Source organism: Helicoverpa armigera, chromosome 28, assembly GCF_030705265.1.
Source record: "Helicoverpa armigera isolate CAAS_96S chromosome 28, ASM3070526v1, whole genome shotgun sequence".
NCBI classification, from domain to species: Eukaryota; Metazoa; Arthropoda; class Insecta; order Lepidoptera; family Noctuidae; genus Helicoverpa; species Helicoverpa armigera.
Window position 1 is genome coordinate 5,170,326 of NC_087147.1, and position 21,067 is coordinate 5,191,392.

Genomic DNA, 21,067 nt, shown 5'->3' on the forward strand with positions numbered 1-21,067 from the left:
ATGTTTCTTTCACAAATGTTGGACTGTAACAGCTGAATAAAAATATTAGTTGCCTTCGATACTCGGCTTTAAAAACAGTTTGAAAATATAGCAAAACTTGTAAATACACTAGCCCAAGTGCAAACGATGATTCACCGCGTCGCTGGCGCATGTGTACATTTGCATTTTAAGCGCCAACTATATACGTCAAATTGGAATGGTTTTAGATCCATAAATGGTTTTGTAGCCTAGTGCCTATCAATAGGTTTAACTACCTCTAATTAAACATTTAGTTATTTGTACGAAACGAACCGAATTAAATTAGAAAAGACTGATCAGACATAAGTCCTTTTTGGGGAACAAGGTTTCATAACATCAAAACTCTTCAAAATTGAGGAGCACTTCAATCTTTTTAAAGTTGAGAAGTAATTTCTTTGTTGCCAGTTAAAGTTAACTGTCTTATAACTGGTGGACGGTAACCATCGTCCATCAAGAGGCGGTGAGTCACCTCCGTTAGAGCGTATAATTGTTAATGGTATGCTCCAGTGGTGTCGGAGAAATCTGCGCAGTAGAGCCCTCCCCTTCGACAAAGACCTCGATTGGCCCATTATCTTGGTCAAAGTCTGGTAAATATATTACTTTATTGTAGACGTAGCATATAATAATTATTTAGATTTATTCAAGTACCTAAGTGATAATCGAAGCGTCCTTTTTCTCTGGTAAATTATTTATTTCTCATATCTTCGTCTTTTTCAGTGATATCTTTAATATTGACAACTTCTTATGGCGCTTCAGCGTTAAAGTCCATTACAGCAGCCATTTTAAAATCCAGTCCAGTTGCTCTGATAAAAAAGCCAAACCAGTGGATTTTGGGACTTTTATTTGGACATTTTGAAACTTTATCGTTCGATTCTGCATTCGACAGCCACGTAACAATAAACTCGACTAGTTTGTTGAACGCTCTGAGTCATAGCCACTAGAGCGTGGAGCCATTAGCTCGTGGAAGCCCCAGTCAGCCACTGTTGCGAGAAAAATACTGTTTTGTACACAAATTGGTACGAGTGCACGTAGTAAATGGTGTATCTGTGTAGTTATTTTCAATGGGTTTTATGAATTAGACTGTAATCAAGTTCGTTTATATGACAATAAGCAGTTAGTGTGAGGTCTCAGATGTAAAAGTCTTTCAACTCTAGCACCAAAAGTCCAGGACATTTTGTCCGTCACTGGAACCCCATCCACCATCTATTACACAAGACACCAGCCAATAGGACCACAGAACCTATTGAGTTAGCTGCGGAAGACACGCAAACGATCGATGAACGCGAGCGCAGCCCATAATTGAAAAACAGTCTATTTCCGCGAAGCAACCGCGCCAACATGTACTATTGCATGTGCTGAGACTATTAGTTGTAGTGCAGCGATATCGTGGAGTTTCACTTTTTATGATTTCTTATAATATAACATCTTATACTCAAGCTTTCTTTCATCTAAAAATAATAACAGGAGTATATCACCCTATTCAACTCTATAAGATGGATTCAATCACTGAGTTGCTTCGAAGAAAATGCGTCATAGAATTATCACTGTACTTACCATCAAATAGAAACATATTTCCTGACAATTTAAATTAACCCTACTTAAGCTCAAGGTGTGGACTTGCAACCATGAGATATCAAAACTATGAGACTTTGAATAAGCTTTAATTAGCCTAAAAAACATTACCAAAATCAAAACCAGATCTAACCTAGTTCTACCAATCAAGTATTAATTAACAAAATTACTACATCTACAAAAAAGTATGCCAATCATAATAATCTAATATGGCATATAGGCGTTTAAGTGATCAAAAAGGAATGGTTTATAAATTGATGGCTATATGTTAAGCAGTTTACCTTCTATGATCCATGTTATATTACGAATTAGTATGACAAATTAATTGGTTACTTAGTAATTAAGTGTATGTTGAACCAATTGGTAGTTGTCACGATAGATGAAGCCATTTATTTGTCACATTTTGTTGTACTTCATCGTATCAAGTTTTTAAAGTTGTCAAGTAAAACAAAACAGTTACTCTTTGGGTCCTTAATTAATTAATCTCAATTTGTTTAATCTAGAAGATATCTCATTACTATAATTCGAACCAAAACCGACTGGACGTCAATTAGAACAGATGTTTGATAAAGGTCAACAACCTGAACGTGGGCTGTTTAAATAGGACCAGTACAAAAACTAGATATTACTGGCTCGCCTACAAATGTACTTATTATCCATATTTGTCCGTACAAGTCATTTGGTTTACTAACAATGATCATTACGTTCGAAATCTGATCCAGTTTTTTTAGACTCTTCAAAACAAATTTATTTTAAGCTGGAATAAAAATAAAGGCAAGAGCTTTCAAATGGAAAATTCATAACAGAAATTCATTTAAACTATTCAAAAACTTTACTGCTCCACTGGGCAAGAAAAATAATTTAATTTTCAACTACAAACTACTGCAACAGAATACCCAGTGTTTCATGCCATTAAAATCCTTTTTAAGCCTCAAAAACTTGTATGAAATCTACTTTTTAACTCAGTCACCGCTCTCTGCGAAAAAGTCCGACATTGACATATTTAAGTCCCGAACATGTTTCGACAAAAAATATTTTTTAATCGAGTGTCCAATGGAAGTACTCAGTAAGCGACTGTACCGAGGTCGGTGGCCTATCAAGCTTACGTCATACAATAATACTGTAATGATAGGTTTTGCACACCATGAGAATGGTTCGTTCATGAAAATTGACGTGGTGAATTAAGCTGTAGGTACGTTCATTCTTCGTGAAACTAGCAAACTTATCTCTCTGCATACGATTCCTGTTATAAAATTGTCAAAGTACATAAAATGTTTGACTTTAATGTGACTAAGAATTTTGTAGTCTTAGATTGTAAACAAAACATTACTTAGTTGAGTAATGTATTTAGTTCACTTGGTGCCCTACATAGATGAATCAATGACAATTATATTAACAACTTAGTAACACATAGTAATTTGTATTCACAAAGTCTCCGTTAGAAAGTATGTATGCTAAGTTAAAATAAGTACAGTATAGTTTTCAATTAAATATTTGAAATCTTTAGCGGCCATTATTCTAAATCATAAATCAACAGCGCAGCGTCCTACTTTGACAATACAAATCAATAGTTTTACGTCAAGAGGCTAAGCTACGATGGCGCGGCGCTGCATTCAATGAGTTTGCATTGAAACGACTGGCAGCGCCATCTAGCGTCGAATAGCAACACTAAACAGCGACAGTGTGAAATGCAAGTTATAAAATTGCTTACACGCTATTAAAGTGTAATAAAAAGATGAATAGTGTTTTTATTTTTGTAAAGTTTAAAATACTAAGACAGATTTCGTTTCCCGTTTCCACGACATGGTTTTTAGTTCGTCTATTACCCGCTAGGTGTCGCTACGCGTTACCCAAATAAGGCATCAAATAAGCTTTTCAAGTAACAGTTATAAAATACAATTCATTATTTGCAGAGATCACAGTTTTCTTAATCAATCAACTAGGTCAAGCTTAAAAATATTTGCTCAAAGATTAACGAGGCTTGCCATGAAAATTCGATTCGTAGTTTTTTTTTTTTTCAGCTTCGCCGGTCGTTAGCCGGTCCGACGACTCTGTTGAACCACGAAACGTTTTCTGAACGTTTTTTCATCATCCGTCACTTTCTAATCAATTGTGACCAGTGTACAACAAAAATAAGAGCTCACTTTGTCTGAGATTGCTAACGGCAGGTGAAAATATGGTCAGTCAAGCATTTTATGTAATTTTCGTGCAGTTTGATAGCTCTGAGTTGAAGACATTATACAGTTTTATTAAAGAATGTGGCGTTGATGTTTGATAAAATCGTCAAACAGATCATTATCCTGTTACCCTGTAGAATGATTTAAGACTTTCCGCCACAATTCAGCTCGATTCTAAACGGCGTTTTGCCAGCAACTAGTGAAGCAGTTAATTGTGTAATCAATCAAACCGTACTGACCTACAAACGCAAGCAATAACAAATCACCCCTGCAGCTGGGGTGTAAAACAGGCACGTCTAACAGCGCCCATAAATAAATAAATATAAGCTTCACATCAACTTGTAAGATGCATCGTTTAAACACAGGGAGATTTCACGCCATCGAAACCTCTGTCTTTGAAGATGGAACACTCAAAACTTTTAATACATATTTCTCTATTATACTCTCTTTTCTCACAAAATACATATTTGAAATATCAGGGCTTCTGATCCGATCCCACTACATTCCTGTAGGCTTATCAATGATCAAGTCTCCAAAGCGTCGGCACAGGTGTGGTGGGTTGCGTGCATCACGCCTATTACAAAGCGATGTCGTGCAGCTATGACGGACGTCTGCGTCTGTCGTGTGTCAACAGCATGGACAACTGTCTGGCGTCGACTAGGATGAAGATTTGATTTTTGAGATGACAGCTAACGAAAGTTGTTGAAGAAAAAAATGATGAAATTTTCGCTGGGTGACATTCAAGACATTTCAGATGAAGACGAAAGTCTCACAATGCGAAAACATAAAGTTTTTTAGAAACTGTATAAGGATGAATAATAAACCCATCAACCGAATAGCAAAAGAAAATCTTAAAAAAAAACAGCATATTTATATCGCTGCAGTAATAATGTAGACCAGAAACAACGTGCTAATTCTAAAATGAGGTGGGTGTCATGGCATGCAAGACATTAATAACTAAACAGTTCTCATGCAGTAATGGAGCTGTGACGCTCTATGGTATTAAACTGTCTGGCTTGACTAAACTAGGCTTATTAACTTGGATACATAGGCCTGGATTGGGCAAATTTAACTGCAGATAATAAAAAAAAGAGCATGACAATTTATGCAAATCTGGAAAAATTATGCAACATGCAATACCTGCTGACAAAACGACAGAAGTTTTATAAGTCATAAATAGCGAAGAATTTCGACAGTTTGGAATTCCATATTTTCGGTGAAGTTCTTTACGGAGACAGTTTAACAATGACATTTCGGAAGCTATGTATAATGGAGGAACGTTTTAAAGAATCGTTAGTAAACAAAACATTTACTAGAGAGTGCTAAATTGCATACGGACGTTAACCTGAATCGACTGAAATGTACATAAATTCGTAATATCTAAGGGTAAATTTGGAACACCTCGTTTAGGAGAACGAGCACATATTCTATAGTATGTGAGTGAATAAATATTGATAATTTATTACTTTTGCCGCTTCGGGTCCTAACTTTTAACGAGGATTAAGATTGAAGATTATAGAAGTTATATATGAGACTAATGAACGCAAACTTTGTGCTGAGAAATATGTTGTTACGGCATATCTTGAGAAGAAACTTATGTTTCGAATTTTATTACGTTAAACTTTACAAAGAGATTCCTCTGAATACATCATATTGAAGGGTTTTTATTATTCAGTTATCTGATTGGTCGTGTTCTACATAAAATTGAACAGCTAATTACCAGACCCGAGTGCCCAGGGTACAGCCAAGTACTTGAAACCCAATATGACCTTTTGTTTACCCCAGGGATAATAATGATGTATAGGGTACCGTCTGGAGGTTACGTTACTTCAAAGATATTTGTCTTGCCTATCGTTACTAATGTTTATGAATGGGAAAGTCTGTTCGTTTCTTATGGTTTACGATGAAAAGGCGAAAATTATTAAGACAAATACATATACATCGGCACATTCGCCTTCCCTGACAGTTTTTATGAAGGGAAAATTCACTTCAAGATTAAATGAAGGTGTGAAAAGTCATGTTTATAATACAGGTATACAAAGAATCGATATTACATAATGAAAGGCAACATCTTGACCATGGGCGTAGCCAGCTTTGGGCACAGGGTGGGGCAGCAGTCAACCTATCCCCTGGGAGAGGGCGGGGGCCCTCCGATTTTTGTATCTTGAGCCGTTAATCTCAAACTTGTTAATCTCTTAATTTGATGAGGTTTATATTTTCGGGTAGAGAAAATAAACAATCACACACAGGACAAAAGCCAAAAGTGAGGGCATATAGTTTCTGAATACGCGAGCGAAGCGAGCGCGAAATTTTTATCGGACTTAAACCAAATATTACGTAAAATTTTGCCCAAACGTACTTAACCTTTTGTTTGTTGACAAATGCAAAAATAAAGTTATATAGTTTCTGAATACGCGAGCGAAGCGAGCGTGACATTTTTATCGGACTTAAACCAAATATTATGTAAAAATTAGCCCAAACGTACTTAACTTTTTGTTTCTTGACAAATACAAACATAATATAGTTTCTGAATATGCGAGCGAAGCGAGCGCGAAATTTTAATTATTTTTTAAGACTCAAAACCAAAAAACTACGTAAAATGTCGCCCAAATATACATTTTTATGAATGGGGGGACTAGGTACGACACACCCGATTTACGTCCATTACGAAAACCCCCGCTCGCATAGATGAGTCGATAAAAATAAAGTTAGATACGTATAGCAACGTCGCGCAGCTAAGCTTCGCGGACCACTCGGAATGCCTCCAGGGACCACCAGTGGTCCGCGGACCACCGGTTAAGAACCACTGTGCTAAACGATCGTTCTATTGTATAGGTCGTACATGGCTGGGCAAGCAAAATACTGAGCGCGGTTTTTACACTAGGAAAAAATTGCATTTCCGAAATTTTGATCACATCTACCAGTTCCATCTCCTTCAATGCATTATTTTTTGGATAAGATTTACGGCTCGGCTCGCTACGCCACATAGCAACTATTCTTTTAGGGAATACGGCTCGCTTTCAAATGACGCGCGCACCGCGCACGTTCGGGAACTCGAGCGTGCATTTTGCTTTGATCGCGCTCTTTTCAAAGTCGACAATTTTTTTGTGCAATAACTTACAGATAGTACATATGATTGTTGATGTGATTAGTTAGAGTTAGTAAAAAAAACATTGTTTAATCAGACACCTTATAGGTCAGAGCCAGGGCCCAGGGTGGGGCAAGTGCCCCAGCTTGCCCCAGTGTAGCTACGCCCATGATCTTGACATAATTCGGAACTGATTACCAAAACATTTGTTCGTTTATTCGTGAAAGCGTAACCGAATGTCGTGTTAACCAAACGTTCCAAGTGATGTATATGTAAATCGATTATTATTTAGAGATTGACCTCATTTATTACATTACGTGTTTTCTCAGAATCGTGAGAGAATTTTGGTTTCATTTTCTTGGTCTTTTACCCATGTACATGTAAACAATGTACAAAAATATTCAAAATAAATTAACAATTTCTGTTAACCATGACATCTCAGGAGACAACCAATTCGTATACTTTGCACATTTTCTTCAATATATCTAGGTAAAACTTTCCAAACCATTATATGTATTATTATTCGGTTACATATAAAATATTCCACATGGGTATATAAGCATTAACGATAGAATCCTGTGAACTAGGAAAATCTAAAATGACGATACTAGATGATTATACTAGAACAAAGAATTGCATATACCGTACCCTCGTTCTTTGAAATACGATGCCTTTGTTTGGCATGCACCGTGCCAAAATATTTCACACAAATATATCCTGGTTTCTGCTTACTTACGAGCTTTAGACATAGGTATGTACATATTGTATGTATAGATATGCATTGGCTAAGGATAAAGGTAAGACTTGGTAAGTCTAAGCATTACTAGATAACTAGACTATCCTATTCGATCATGATCTAAGTTTTCCTTCCTATATAAGACCCTTGGATAAGTCCTCGTAATCTCTACGTCAGACCCTCTTTATCACACAAACAAATCAGAAAGCATGAGAATCCACTTAAAAGAAAAATAAACATTAGGTATATTTCCAAAATCACGCTAAAAACAAATAATATTACATCATTGATACAATCATTTGGTTATGTAAACGCTATATACAACAAATTAATTAAAACAAATTAAACAAGACTGTAGTAGTAGATACGTATTAAGATAAAAACAATATTTGTCAGTTTGTTTATGTTCATTGTTAACTTTTTCGGCTGCGATTTCCTTTTAGTAAACTTATGTATGTCGAAATATCGAGATAAAAAGATTCAATTTTCTTACTAAGTAAGACCCCTTCACAAAGTTACCTCCGCATCGAAAAGTATTAATGAAAAAAAGCCATCATTTTTGAACGTACTAATATCAAAACGCATTTAGATATTCAGTCAAAATATTCGTCATTATTGTTTTATGCAAAAAAAAAATAGGTATAATTCTTTGAAAGAAACTTAAGCAAACCCGAAGTAAAAAGCAATTTACACACACGCACGTGTATCATCACACATTGACGAAAAAAAAACAATCTGAATGTTATCAGAAACAAAAGATAAGGCGTTATCAAAACGCGTGATAAACTTGAAATATTACGTTTACAAACGTTGTCTATTTTTATTTTCAGTATTTACTTTTGGACGCCTTTGGTGTTTGTACTACTGTTTTCGTATAGGAAATACGTCTCGTAACTTCCCATAGCTTATTAAAGAATGTGAAGGTAATACATATTATCAATACATAGTCTTTCATAATATTAAGTTAAAAAATATTACGAGTTATGTACTTTTTTAAAGTAAATATTTATTGAAAAGTCTTGTTTTAAAGACGCCATCGATATTTTTTATATCTTTTGAAAACCCCGTATAAATCCTACCCGTTTTACATTAAATAGTATCCTTTAGCCTTACATTATACGAATGAGAAGCGAAAACTAGCACTTTGACTACAAAATTATGTTAACTAACTGTACAATTTGAAATTCGTGGGAACGCGACAACAGTGACTGAAACAAACCAATTATATTCGAATTTAAACAAAGCATACAATACTGTAATAAATTCTGAATATCTTGAATGTCAAGAGGCTTGATATTAGGTTGACAGCCTGATATAAACTTTAGACCCGATTTAATTCAAAGCATTATTCTATACAAATCGTTAATCTCGTTAGAACGTTAGCTTTAGTTCACAATTTTAATCCCTTCTGAAAACATTTTAACTTCTCCATCCCGAATGATTTGCGAAATCTTACATTTCAAGTGTGAATAAGGCCTAAATTTCGAAATCATTATAGCAAAGTAGTGTTATTGTGGACAGTTATTAAACCGGCATTATGTCAAAAGATCCTTTGTAACAACAACTACTTACAATCAACGGCTTCCCACAATTATTCAAGTAAATACGCAACACGACAAGTCACTATGTCAACCAAGTAGTAATAAGTATGTCAATTACATGCCTCTCGATGTTTCTTGTTATTTTAGTTGACCTTTAATTTTGACAAGGAACTAACATAAGCTATGGTTATGTATGTGATAATGAGAAATAATTTGTTTGTTTGTACCCTAAAGGCTCCAACACAGAACCGCCACAGAATCGATTTGAAAAAGAAGTTACACTTGAAAAGTACACTAACTTCTACGAAACGTAAAGTGGATTTCAGCGAGAAATAGCTAGTATCATGTTACAACTACACTTACATTATCAATGCAATAACATGTTATTTATCAATGAAAAAGCTCTTAAATAATAAATAAAAAAATCTACACAATAAGTCCATTATCTGACCAACACCCTAACCTACGATTTACCCAATTTCGAACCCTCTTTACCTGCCGTAACGTGATTACCCCATCCTGTGGCTAGGACCCTAAAAAGCTGGCATTTTAAATCGGCCCGCACTCCACAATACCTTATTCTAAACCCATTTACATACATAGGAACCCTTTAATATCGGTCCTACAAGAAACTTCGTTTACACAGTCAATTTTGTAACAGTTCACTTTAGTAAAGTGAAAACTGAATTTCCTATTTTGTTACTACGTACTTTTTGGTACGTTTCTCTTCAGCTAAAACTTGAAGTAGTTACTGAAATGACACACCATTTAGGATGAGTCCAACTACGCATCTAAGCCGTTTCCTAGAAAAATCTTAGACATCAGTCATCGTCATTTAAAACATTTGGTCGAATCAAGGTCTTATGACATTTGATGGCCACATAAAATAATTGAAGATCTTCGAAATATCATTGATAATAAGTAACTGAAAAACTGAGAACCTCTTCTTTGAAAGTCGGTAAAAAAATTGAATAATCCCAATACCACAATGCAATTGTATCTCATTACGTCCCACGGCAAAATCACACGTTCAAATCGATACATCTCCGAATCGTACGGCTAAAAATAATGGGCGGAACACACGTGCGGCTAAACATAGCCGTTCGGCTGCGTTCAAGGAACCCGCAATATTTGTTTACAGACCGGCTGATTGTGTAACCGAGTCTTAACGACATCATGCCAAGTAGGGGATTAAAGTTCTTCGAAACAAGCAGCTATGCGTTTACTACAGTCTACAGTATGCTAAAGATAATCGACGAAAGTTAAAAGCCACTTTGCGTAAATCGATCTTTTTCAGTTTCTAATTATCATATTAAACTATAACGGAAATCGACCGGTTTAAATGAGCACTTAATTACTTTCGCTCATCCGCAGTTCGCGATGCGAAGATCATTAATAACTGCATATTAAACAGTCTCATTAACATATGCGATTCAGAAATGGAAATTAAATACTTTCTCACGAGTGAAGTCCCTGCAAATTGTTATACGAGGGCAATGGTATTAAAATCGATTCCGATATAAAATCGATTAGTCACAGACTATCACTTTTAAACGAGTAAGTTACATTTCGTAATGCATCTAGCATGCAGTCTGTATGTAGGTATGTGTGTCGAAGTAAAAACTCCCGGTCGCCGTTTTAGAAGTGTGCTAACGACCGACGCGCACGAATTACTTACAATCGGCTTAAGAAGTGGGAATATTATCGAATATTTAGGTATAAATAGTCGAATTTTTATGTAATAAATAGTGTAGGAAGCATACAGACGTTGGTTGGATTGGATGACTATGTGACGATGTTTAACGGTAGATACTTTCAAAATATTTTTTGTTTTGTACAAATACCTAAACAATTTCTAGTTCTTAATGATCTCTAGCGGGAATACTGACCTCGGTATACCCACATTTCTCCTTCTTTTTGTACTATTTAACATAACTGTTTTCCCATTTAACAGCACTATCAATTAATAACTATATCGAATTGTAACGGATACTACTGAAGAGAGTGCAGTATATAATAGGCTATTTTTTTGATGATAGCTAACGATGCGTATCTAAATGGTTGTACGACGGTGTACTACCAGTCTTACAATTAGGTCATCAAAACAGTAATTTTTTGAACATTTTTTTTGAAACTTTTCTTTATAAATGTTGAAATGAAAAACACTCCACGTATTTTATTATTATTACAGTACAGAGGTTTATTATTATTTCTATACTAACAACACATGGTTTTATTGAATATTGTTCACCGTTTTCCCTATAGGCTGTCGCGAACCACAATATTTATCTAAGTTACAATTCGTGGAACGCAGTTATTAGTTGAGTTAGCTGTAAATGCTTTGTTTCTGTAACTAGATATGTTCTCTCCCATAAGCGTAAAGGTAATTAAGATAACGCACCTATGACGTAACGCTCATACATTGAACAAATATGCAAATGTCTCGCAGTTAAACGCTATCTTCGCCATTAACGCATATTTAGGCAAGTATTACTTCTATAATGGTTAAAGTTAAACATAGACTGATAAGTTCTCATATTTATTTTGAATAAATCTCAATTTCCTGTGTATTGAGATCTGCATCGAATAAATTAATTAAATGCGCAACTGCGCAAATCGTTGCACAAATATCAAAGAACGTAATATTTTAACCTAAAATTGGAAAATACCACGAGATTGATATTTTGAAACGGTTCTCGATACGTAAACTCACCTTATGTGAATGTCGGTGGTGCGGAGTCACTGGCGGTGGATGCTGAGGCGGTTGTGGCACCTGGTTCTGTCCGGTTACGACAACCGGGAGACCGTCCACTATGGTCACCATCACTCTTTTGTCACCACTGCGGCGGCGCTCGGCAGAGTTCCTCCTGCGACGCTGTTCATCTACCACGGGCCTAGCGAACACCGTTCGCCGATCAAAGTTTCGTGGATCGCTTTGGTTTTCTGCGGCCCTGGTAGCTGGTGTGTGACTTTTGGATCGTTTGAGGAGCCTCATGACGTGTGATTTCAAGGCGTCAGGCTTGCTGACGGGAGGCGGGAGCTCCGGCTTGTGTTTGTATGATTGTGAATGCGCATGGTGGCGCTGCACGGACACCGTGTGCCCCATCCCTGGTGGTATCACGTTCGACAGGCTCTTGACTGCGTACGCAGCGTCTACTTTGTTGCCGGCGACGCACGACACCTCGTACATTCCGACACTACCGTTCCCGGCGGCTCTCCCTGACACTTCCACTTATACAACCATGTTTTTCAACTTATCCTATAACACTGCAATCCTTTTGTACTATACTCGTTTACGCTTTCCGACAAAGCATTGTATAACACGCACTTTTCACAGAATTGGTTACTTCTGATAGTTCGTTGCTTACATTTGAAAGAGTTCGTTATGAGTGTCGCACGTGGTTAAAGGAAAATACTACAACAGGTCAGACCGGTTGTGAAGAATTTTCGCGTGACCTGCGAGCCGAGAAATATATTCTTTAACAAATTGTGCGGAACGACGCAGATACGTCTTAACCGCTAGCGCGTCGCCGAGTGACTGAGCGGCAAGCACGCACGGGGCGCGCGGTATTGCCGTATGATAGTGATAACGAATGATGCGTTCAGCCGCCGAGGTCCGTATAATCCGCGAAAAGGTCAATGTTTCGATGAAGTCAGCAGCAATTGCTGTAATTGGCGGATAATGTATCATGAATTGGATAATGTGTTTGGTTGACGAAATACAGCGGGATACAACGCCCTCTTGTGTTAGTCCTGGCATTGTGTTTCAGTGCATGAATTTAAACTATTCAAAAGCGTTTACCAAATAAAAGATGAATAATGTTTTGGCAAAAAACTTCGAGCGCAGTCCTGTTATTTAATTTTTACATAGAGTGCTAAGTAACAAATGGCAAAGTTTTGCCGTCTGCTTCTGAATACAATTTTATTTCTGTTTTAAATGTAGCAAACTTGTACTACAAAAGTAGCATCTGAATTATCTCGCCAACATCTAGAGCAGGGAACTTGTAAAGTGTTACCATTATTTGGTACACCCCAAAAACTGCAAAGGCTCTTGTTGCCAGTTGTATTGAATTCACAACTATTTTGCTCATTCCGCAAGTTGGACTGGCCTGAATATCTGTCGCACGTATATGAGACCGGAAGCGGAGACGTGGGTAGAATTGACATTGGCTTTTGTTTGAAACTGGAACGATCGCCGCTAAAAACTAGCCATATCTATGATAGTTTGACAGTTATGTTTGGAAATGTTTAGTGATTTTGGATTTTGTTACAAAACTCATTGCGTAAGGATGACGCGATCTTCGAAAGAAAAACTTCAAATAAAAAGTTTCGACTAATCAAGCTTAAAAATAGAACCCCGAGATCTACCACAAAATATCACCCGAAATATTTCAAAAGCGGATATTTAAATAACTCAACAATTTTACGAAAAAGCAATTTGAAAATTTCAAAGATAACTTGTTTTGGCCAGCTAAATGTTTTTGGTCCTCTGGTCCTTTGCCAGGCAAATACCTCGTTATAGGTACTTAAGCTATGGAATTTCCTTTGAGAGATAAGACACCCACTTTGAAACGTATTACTTAAATACAAAGTAACTTTGCAATTACTTTGGTTTAATTTTATGACAGTTAAGGTTTAAGTTAATTCCTAAGGTCTTTGTGCAAAAAAATTACGTTCATTTCGACAAAATAATGTGTCTCAAAACACCACTAACAGTAAATGCAGACACTTAAATCGTATAAAAGGACCAAATGTGCAATTCCACTTTAGTTGAATCCGGGGCAAAAATAATGCTTTAAATGTTTTTAATATCAAAAGAGCACGATTAAAAACAGACGCCAAATAAGAAAATTGAATTCCCGAACTAGACATTAAAGTAAACGAAATCATAGAAACAGCTAACAATATAACAAATTTTAAGGTTAAAACCAAATTGTACAATCTAGCAGCAAGAAGTATTTTGAACAAGGTTAGCACTAAATCTGATCTCGGATCAATTGGTTTGTGAAACTATAGTCAAGTCATAACTGTTGAGTAATCTGACCTCAGTGTTGAATAGTCATTTGTTATTGAAATAAGCAAAATAACGCTGACATTGTGTTAGGTAAGTATATACTAAGTTTATGATATGGTTGATTGGTTGCGGGTGCAGCTGTGCCAAGATCCCAGGTCGATAATAATGGTATGGTAATTATGGTTGTAGGAAATTCTGACTAGGCGCGGTTTTGAATAGGATTGAATTTATGATTCAATAGTAACTTAGTAACGCAAAGTTACAGTCTCCATCTCAGTTGCTACAGTAACTAATTCTTGAATATTTCTTAGTTTGCTTAAAAATCGCATCGGAATGTAAGATACATGTACTTGATTGTAGGTACTCTAAGAGATCCTATTACAAGCTTCCTAATTTTAGAACAACACCGCTTGCGTATTATGTTTCCAAAATACTTCGAAAGTTTCCCAAACAAACGTTCTTCCATTCAGCTTTCCTTACTATACGTAAACAGAGTACATTTCCATGGCTTCCATAAATTCACAAAGCGAATACCTACACAAGCCGTAGGTACACTTAACAAATTTTCCTCGTGCAAACTTATTGGCATACAGCAAGTACGTAATAACGTTAGCGACAAAATTACTCTAGACGATACAAGTACGAGTAAAACAAGTAATAATAGGGCAAGTAATGATAAGTTTATTGGTGGATATAAAGCAGGGTTACCTACCAAGTATGAGTCATTGGAACAAGTTAACACCAGTCAATATTGTGAGAGCTAGTGAAAGTACATGACGCACCTTTGTTGTTAGACCCTACCCAAGTGTGCAGACAGAACTAAGGTTACGATTAAGTAGAATTTTTCAAGTTATTAAAACTATATTTAGACTTTATAGAAGTAATGCCTAAGAATGTTAATTTCCGGAGCTAGATGAGGCTCGAGATGGTAAAAGTTTAATTCGAAGTATTTTCATGACGTAAAACAAGTAGAACGTCATACATAAAGATTTGGAAAATAAAATTTTATTATGTTTGTATAAAGGAGGGATGTAATGTGTGAATGACGAATAAAACGCACTAAAATAAATAATGAATCATTGGCTGATAACACACAATGGGATGGGGAAAAAACCCGAATGCAGAAACTCAAAACTGTTAACAAGAGTGATCCAATTGGTGATATTACAGCAGATGCATGCAGAAATACAATTAATCGAAATATTGAAGACCATGCTTTTACAGAAACCATCAAAGAATCAGAAGAAAACGTACTCTTTTTATTCTCAGACCTCATTTCTTCAATGTTTACTATTGCAACAGGCCGACTGAGTAATGTTAATCATCAGACCACGCTCAGCAATGCACGTGGTAAATGTAACGATTAGGTTTTGTAACTTAACTACTGTGAATGTACCTTAGAGTACGAGCGATGGAATGAGAATGGAAAAACGTTGAGTTTATTTCTTAAGCTGGTTACAATTGCACTGGGAATTACTGGTGCTCAGATGCATCTGGTTAGAAAATGGGCCATAGTTATATATACTTGGGAAAAGCCTATGCAAATGTTAACATTCTGAATATTTTGGCAATGTCCAAAAGAGCTTTTAAACATTTAGAGCAAATGTGCCATGCTTAAATGTTCATACAATAATGTCATGTGCAAATATCAAGACAAAAAAACATTTAGTTAATTAATTCTAGTGCTAATATGCTTGATTATTTACTGTTACTAAAAAAAGTAAGATATTGTAAAAACAATGTAAAAAGAAAAGTGAAGACCTAGACAGATGATAACAAATACTATAACAAAACTTGTTGTTTATTTATCTACAAACTACGTGTGTATCAGAACTACTGAATCATAGTGATAGTCAATGTGATTGTACCGGTTCTTTTGAATACAACCATTCGTCAATGTCATTTCCAGCTTCAACGATTTGCTTTCGTGTTTAACTGGCTTCTAAATGTTTACTTACGCTACCGGTTTTATGCGTTTTATTATATAATAGCTTTCCAAACAAGGAAATAATAAAATTATCTACTACTCTAAGATCATTAGTAAATAACTTTTCATCGATATCAACTGGGAAATATAAAGTCAGGAGAACTTTTGAGACGCAAATTAATGGCCACATAAAACTTCACTTTTTAGATTTTTCTTACACGTTTTCGGGATGTATTATTTTACACATTTCTAAGTTTATTATTTCAACTAATGCATACTCATTAAGGAATCTTACCTCGTGTGCAATGTGTAAACATATTGCTATGTTTTTTAAGCCGTGCGTTAGAACAGAAATAAACGTTTGTGTAGGCAAACATGTTTTTAGTACGGGTACAAGAGTATTTTTGTTTTCATGCACTTGTGTTGAAAAACGTTACATTTTAACTGTTCCTTTTGTTATAGGTACTCAATTTCGAAAGTACTGTTTCCCATATTTTGATATTTTCGCATGTTAAACTGTGGCTGGTATTTTTGTTGTGTCAGGAATTTAATTACTGTACGTACAAAAAACACGAGCAACCGATATGAACAATTTTTAATTGAAAGTTATTCTGTATCGTGTGTTGAACATTCCAAAATAAATATTTTTCCAACGTGAATGGAAGTGAACAAATTTTTATCGGTAGCTTATCAGATAGAACGGGAAATGGGTTTACCATGATGAAGTGGACGGGTAGGCTGTTAACATGGCTTATCCACTTAAAGTTGCAGCTTTAACGGCTTATACGAATCTTTTAAACAGTGTAGTATGTTAATATTCACGCCTAGAGGGCATTATCGAATACTTGCTCGTGCCACACATTCTTAACAAATCATATACATAATCATCATCCTCCGAGCCTTTTCCCAACTATGTTGGGGTCGGCTTCCAGTCTAACCGGATTCAGCTGAGTACCAGTACTAACAAATCATATACCTAAGCCGTAACTTAAAAATGTACATAGGTACAGATACAAAATTCTTAGCCAACAAATCAATCGCAACTACATTTCCTCACACGTTCCGCACAACTCCCCCATGTCATTTCATTTCACAAAACATCGACAGTCGATGTCATCCCTCCTCACGGCACAACACTAGCCTTTTGTGCATCTATCATACGTCACGCCGAGCCGTGCTGCGTTCACACCGCGATACCTATATTTTTTTGCAAACTTATTTTCATATTCCGTAATAATCGATGCAATTTTATATAAAAGTTAATTGTGTAACCGTTATGCGGTAGTTACGAAACGGTGATACAATCTGTACAAAATGATCCATTTAGTTGTAATTGGCGTAAACCGATTATTTTTTAAGGATGTAAAAAAAATATTTACAAATATATTTTTCTCCTTTTACACAAACAGCCGTACTGGGCCTATATTTAATTAAAAAACATCTGTTTTCTCTCACTCTCCGCCAGTACTTGCTCCATTAATGTAAACTTTCCCCAGAAAGCTTCGCAGCTAAAAGGGTTTAGGTGCAAAGTAAACAAATCAAAGGATTTACTATTTCTTCTGATGTCTTTATTTACGAAATTCTAGAGGCTGGTTTTCTTCAAAAGAAAAATTTTATGGACGTTTTGACTTGGCAATTAAAACCATGTCGTCATCATTTTTATCTGAGTGTATTTAAAAACTACTATCTTACTTCTTAGCCAGCAAATGCCTTCGATAAGCATGAAAACCTAGCTCAGCTCTTACTAGCCCTTAAAAACACAAGACGCCTACACATAAGCATTAGCAAGCAAACGAGGCACAAGATGGGTGTTACATTTCACTTCATTGTGCGACGCTCGACACATTCCAAGGTCCCTGCAGACAGATTCAGACAGTAAACTGATAATGTCGGACTGTGGTCTGTTGTGAAGGCATTTTCCGGACCCAAGGGCCTCTCAGATGTCTTCGAAGAAAAGTGTTGTTGAAATACGTCTCTGTTGGAGCGTGAGCAGACTAAAATTGGATACAATGGGAGCTACCGACGCATTGTGTATACAAACATCGATACCATTCATTCAGTCTTAATATCCTGAAATGAGCAGATACATATGTTTGAATAATGACAACTGTTTCGTTGTAAATAAAACGAATCAAGAGATAAATATCAAATTTCCTCTGCTAAAGGCGTAAAATAAAACGCGGGGATAAAATTTCTAGAACAGCTTGCAAAAATGTTTTCAAAAACAATTTTGTTCTCGGGGTAGTAAAGTGCCAGAAATAAAATTAAAAACCAAACAATTAACAAGGCGGAGCGTTAAAACGCAAACATTAAGTAAAAGACCAAACTCGTACAGAAGGACCAACTTTTCGTTATATATAGGTACCCGTCTAATCCGGACAGAATGCCTCACAATTTAGATAACAGAACACAAACAACGGGCTGCAAAAGTACTTCAAAAACCGCCCTCATCCCCCGAACCCTGTGTAATTCAAACTGAATGCGAGGAGATTAAAAAAGATATCATGGGCACAGTTCACGTGTAGACGCGACTAAAAATAAATAGAGGGAGGGAAAAATGAAAAGAATAATGGAAAGATGGGAAATGGTAGCCATGACTACGTGTCATCACAATACAACGGTCTAGGATAATAATTACGGGGTTTTATAAACCTTTTTTGCTCGGATAGTTCCTGCAATTGTTGTTTACACGCCTCGGGGCAGGTCTTTTAGTTCAGGAAATAAAATAGGAAAGCAATCACTGCGGTATCATTAAAATTATGAGACAGAGAGTAGTGACGCGAACCTTTTTATTCAAAATACGTATTAGTTTGTCTGCGCACTAAAATATTTTGAACTTTCATAAAATAATAAAACAAAAATAGAATAAGCTCGCTTGAATGCAGCTCTTTCTGAACTAATCCAAATGGAAACTGCAGTTTATTGAAACTTTCAAGAACAAGTATTCGCTAAAGCAGTATTTTGTTGAACTGTTCTAAAGAAACATTAGCACTAAACTATTCAGTTAAATGCTACATTTATCTTCGAACAACTTATGAAAATACTTTAGTTAAAGGTAAATAGATTTGCCTTTCTTAACTTTAAGACCTAAGGCATTTATTTAAGGCTTTAAAGGGGTGTTATTCTCGCGAACTGTAATTATTTTTGCAGGTTTATTCAGACGCGATTTTATTAATTGCTCGAGACTAAGTAAAGGCTGAGTTCCCGGAATTTCCATCAAATTATAATAATGTGAACAAGTTCATGTCCACGTAACACCGAATTAATTTTCTGTATTAATTATAAAAATTACTACTTCGGAAGTTTTGCGTCACAACATTAATTATTATTAAACATAAACAAATACTTTAGTCTTTTATGAAAAAAAAATTAAAGTCGTTTGAGGATTTAAGCCATGTACATCTCAGTGCAATTCAAACATGCCTCTATCTCATTCTAATCTATATGGAAAAGAAAGAGACAGACATATATCATTGTACATAAGCTTGTGATTCACGAGGATCGCATGCGCACCTGCGACACACACGTTTAAGGTATTTGCATCTGATTACTGTTGCAAAGCGACGACTTGCCTCTAAACCATGAATATATGGATGTGACACTGCAAGACTTGAAGGACCATCGTCTTGGCAAACAAACTTGTAGGTAGTGTCTACGCGTTCCTACAATTGAATTTCCAGCTAACTTGTAAAGAAACAAATCTGCTACACCCAAATCCATTAGGACCAAATTATTATTCGGCACGTATCCCATCGGCAGGAGAACAATTCAACTACAACTAATTCAGTTCTGCGTTTACAACAACGGAGTTAGACAGTTCTCGCTCTGAGGTCCTGTAATTTAGTTTACCACTAATTAAGGGATAATCAACATACCCGATTGGAGTGCTTAGTAAAACAAATACCTAAACAAAAAACTGCAATGCTCCAAACTTTAGTGTCTATTGCGATACCTAGCACAGAGTTAACATCATATTTTTTTCCAGTCATATAAGTTCAAATAACGACTATTTCTGGTGCCGTATCCATACCTGGTTCTTTCACATCACACCTCAAAGATCTAATACATACAGAGCAATGTCGACGGTAGGTGAGCAAGTATCCGAGCCTCATTCAGTATTCACGCGCGTGGTTGAGAATTCGTCGGTGACCGATGTAGATAATATTCTAGTTTATTCAATGCTTATTTCACTGCAGAATATTGTAGATAAACGAATGTCTTTGAGACTTGTTCTTGTGAAGGTACTTACCACCACTATAGTCAATTTTAGTAACGATTCAAGTCTTATACGCCATGAGTTTGATACATGAGAGGCGGTTGAGTAGATATACTTATAATAAGTTATTAGTAAGCATGAACATACATAAAGGATGGATTATTCTACGTATCGCAAAACTGCAAGATCATTGACTTGGGATCGGATAACGAAGCTCACATAGACAATTTTTCAAATAACCTCCTCAATTATTTTCTCGCAATACAAGGTTTTTCATTCGCAGATAAGGATCAAACATTAGCGGAAAATGTTTAGAAGGCATTGTATTAACATTAGTTAGTTGTATGCACCCGCATACTTAATGCTTGAACATCAAGCTGTGTCTACGTAGGCGGGATTTAATTAAGGCCATGAGCACATGACAGACTTCCTTGAGATATGCTTGAGATAAGCTGTAATTTGTACGAAAACTTGAATGTTTTACCTAAAAGGTGAACTGGTTAACTAGCTTTATGGCATTAAAATATTTTTTTTTATACATACCAAGACATTTGCAAATTAACATCAGTTATCAGTACCTATTATTTCTTGTTATTAAAATCAAAAGCTGAATGTTCCAAGACAACAGTTTTCTCCGAAAGAGAAATTGAGATAATGCTGATCCATATTCTTCGACTCCACTCAATTTGCGTTGAAGAAACGCATCGGTGGATAACTATGAATGCTTTGCAGACAAAATTCAAAGAAAACTATCTCACTAGCAGGTACTTGGAATAAA

General features: G+C 36.0%; 1 protein-coding gene across 6 annotated transcripts in view; it reads right to left on the reverse strand.

Annotated features, from left to right (window-relative positions):
• LOC110371414 (serine/threonine-protein kinase MARK2) overlaps positions 1-21,067 on the reverse strand; it is a 174,908-nt gene that overhangs the window by 88,804 nt on the left and 65,037 nt on the right. For 2 of the 6 annotated variants that reach the window (XM_049851616.2, XM_049851613.2), the window contains exon 2: positions 11,846-12,495. The exons of 2 other annotated variants lie outside the window; for them this stretch is intronic. In XM_049851616.2, coding sequence (XP_049707573.1) covers positions 11,846-12,322 — 477 coding nt within the window. In that variant the 5' untranslated portion in view covers positions 12,323-12,495. Of the gene's footprint in view, positions 1-11,845; positions 12,693-21,067 lie in introns of those variants that run through there. 2 more of the 6 variants (XM_049851614.2, XM_064042352.1) reach the window with 2 other exon arrangements.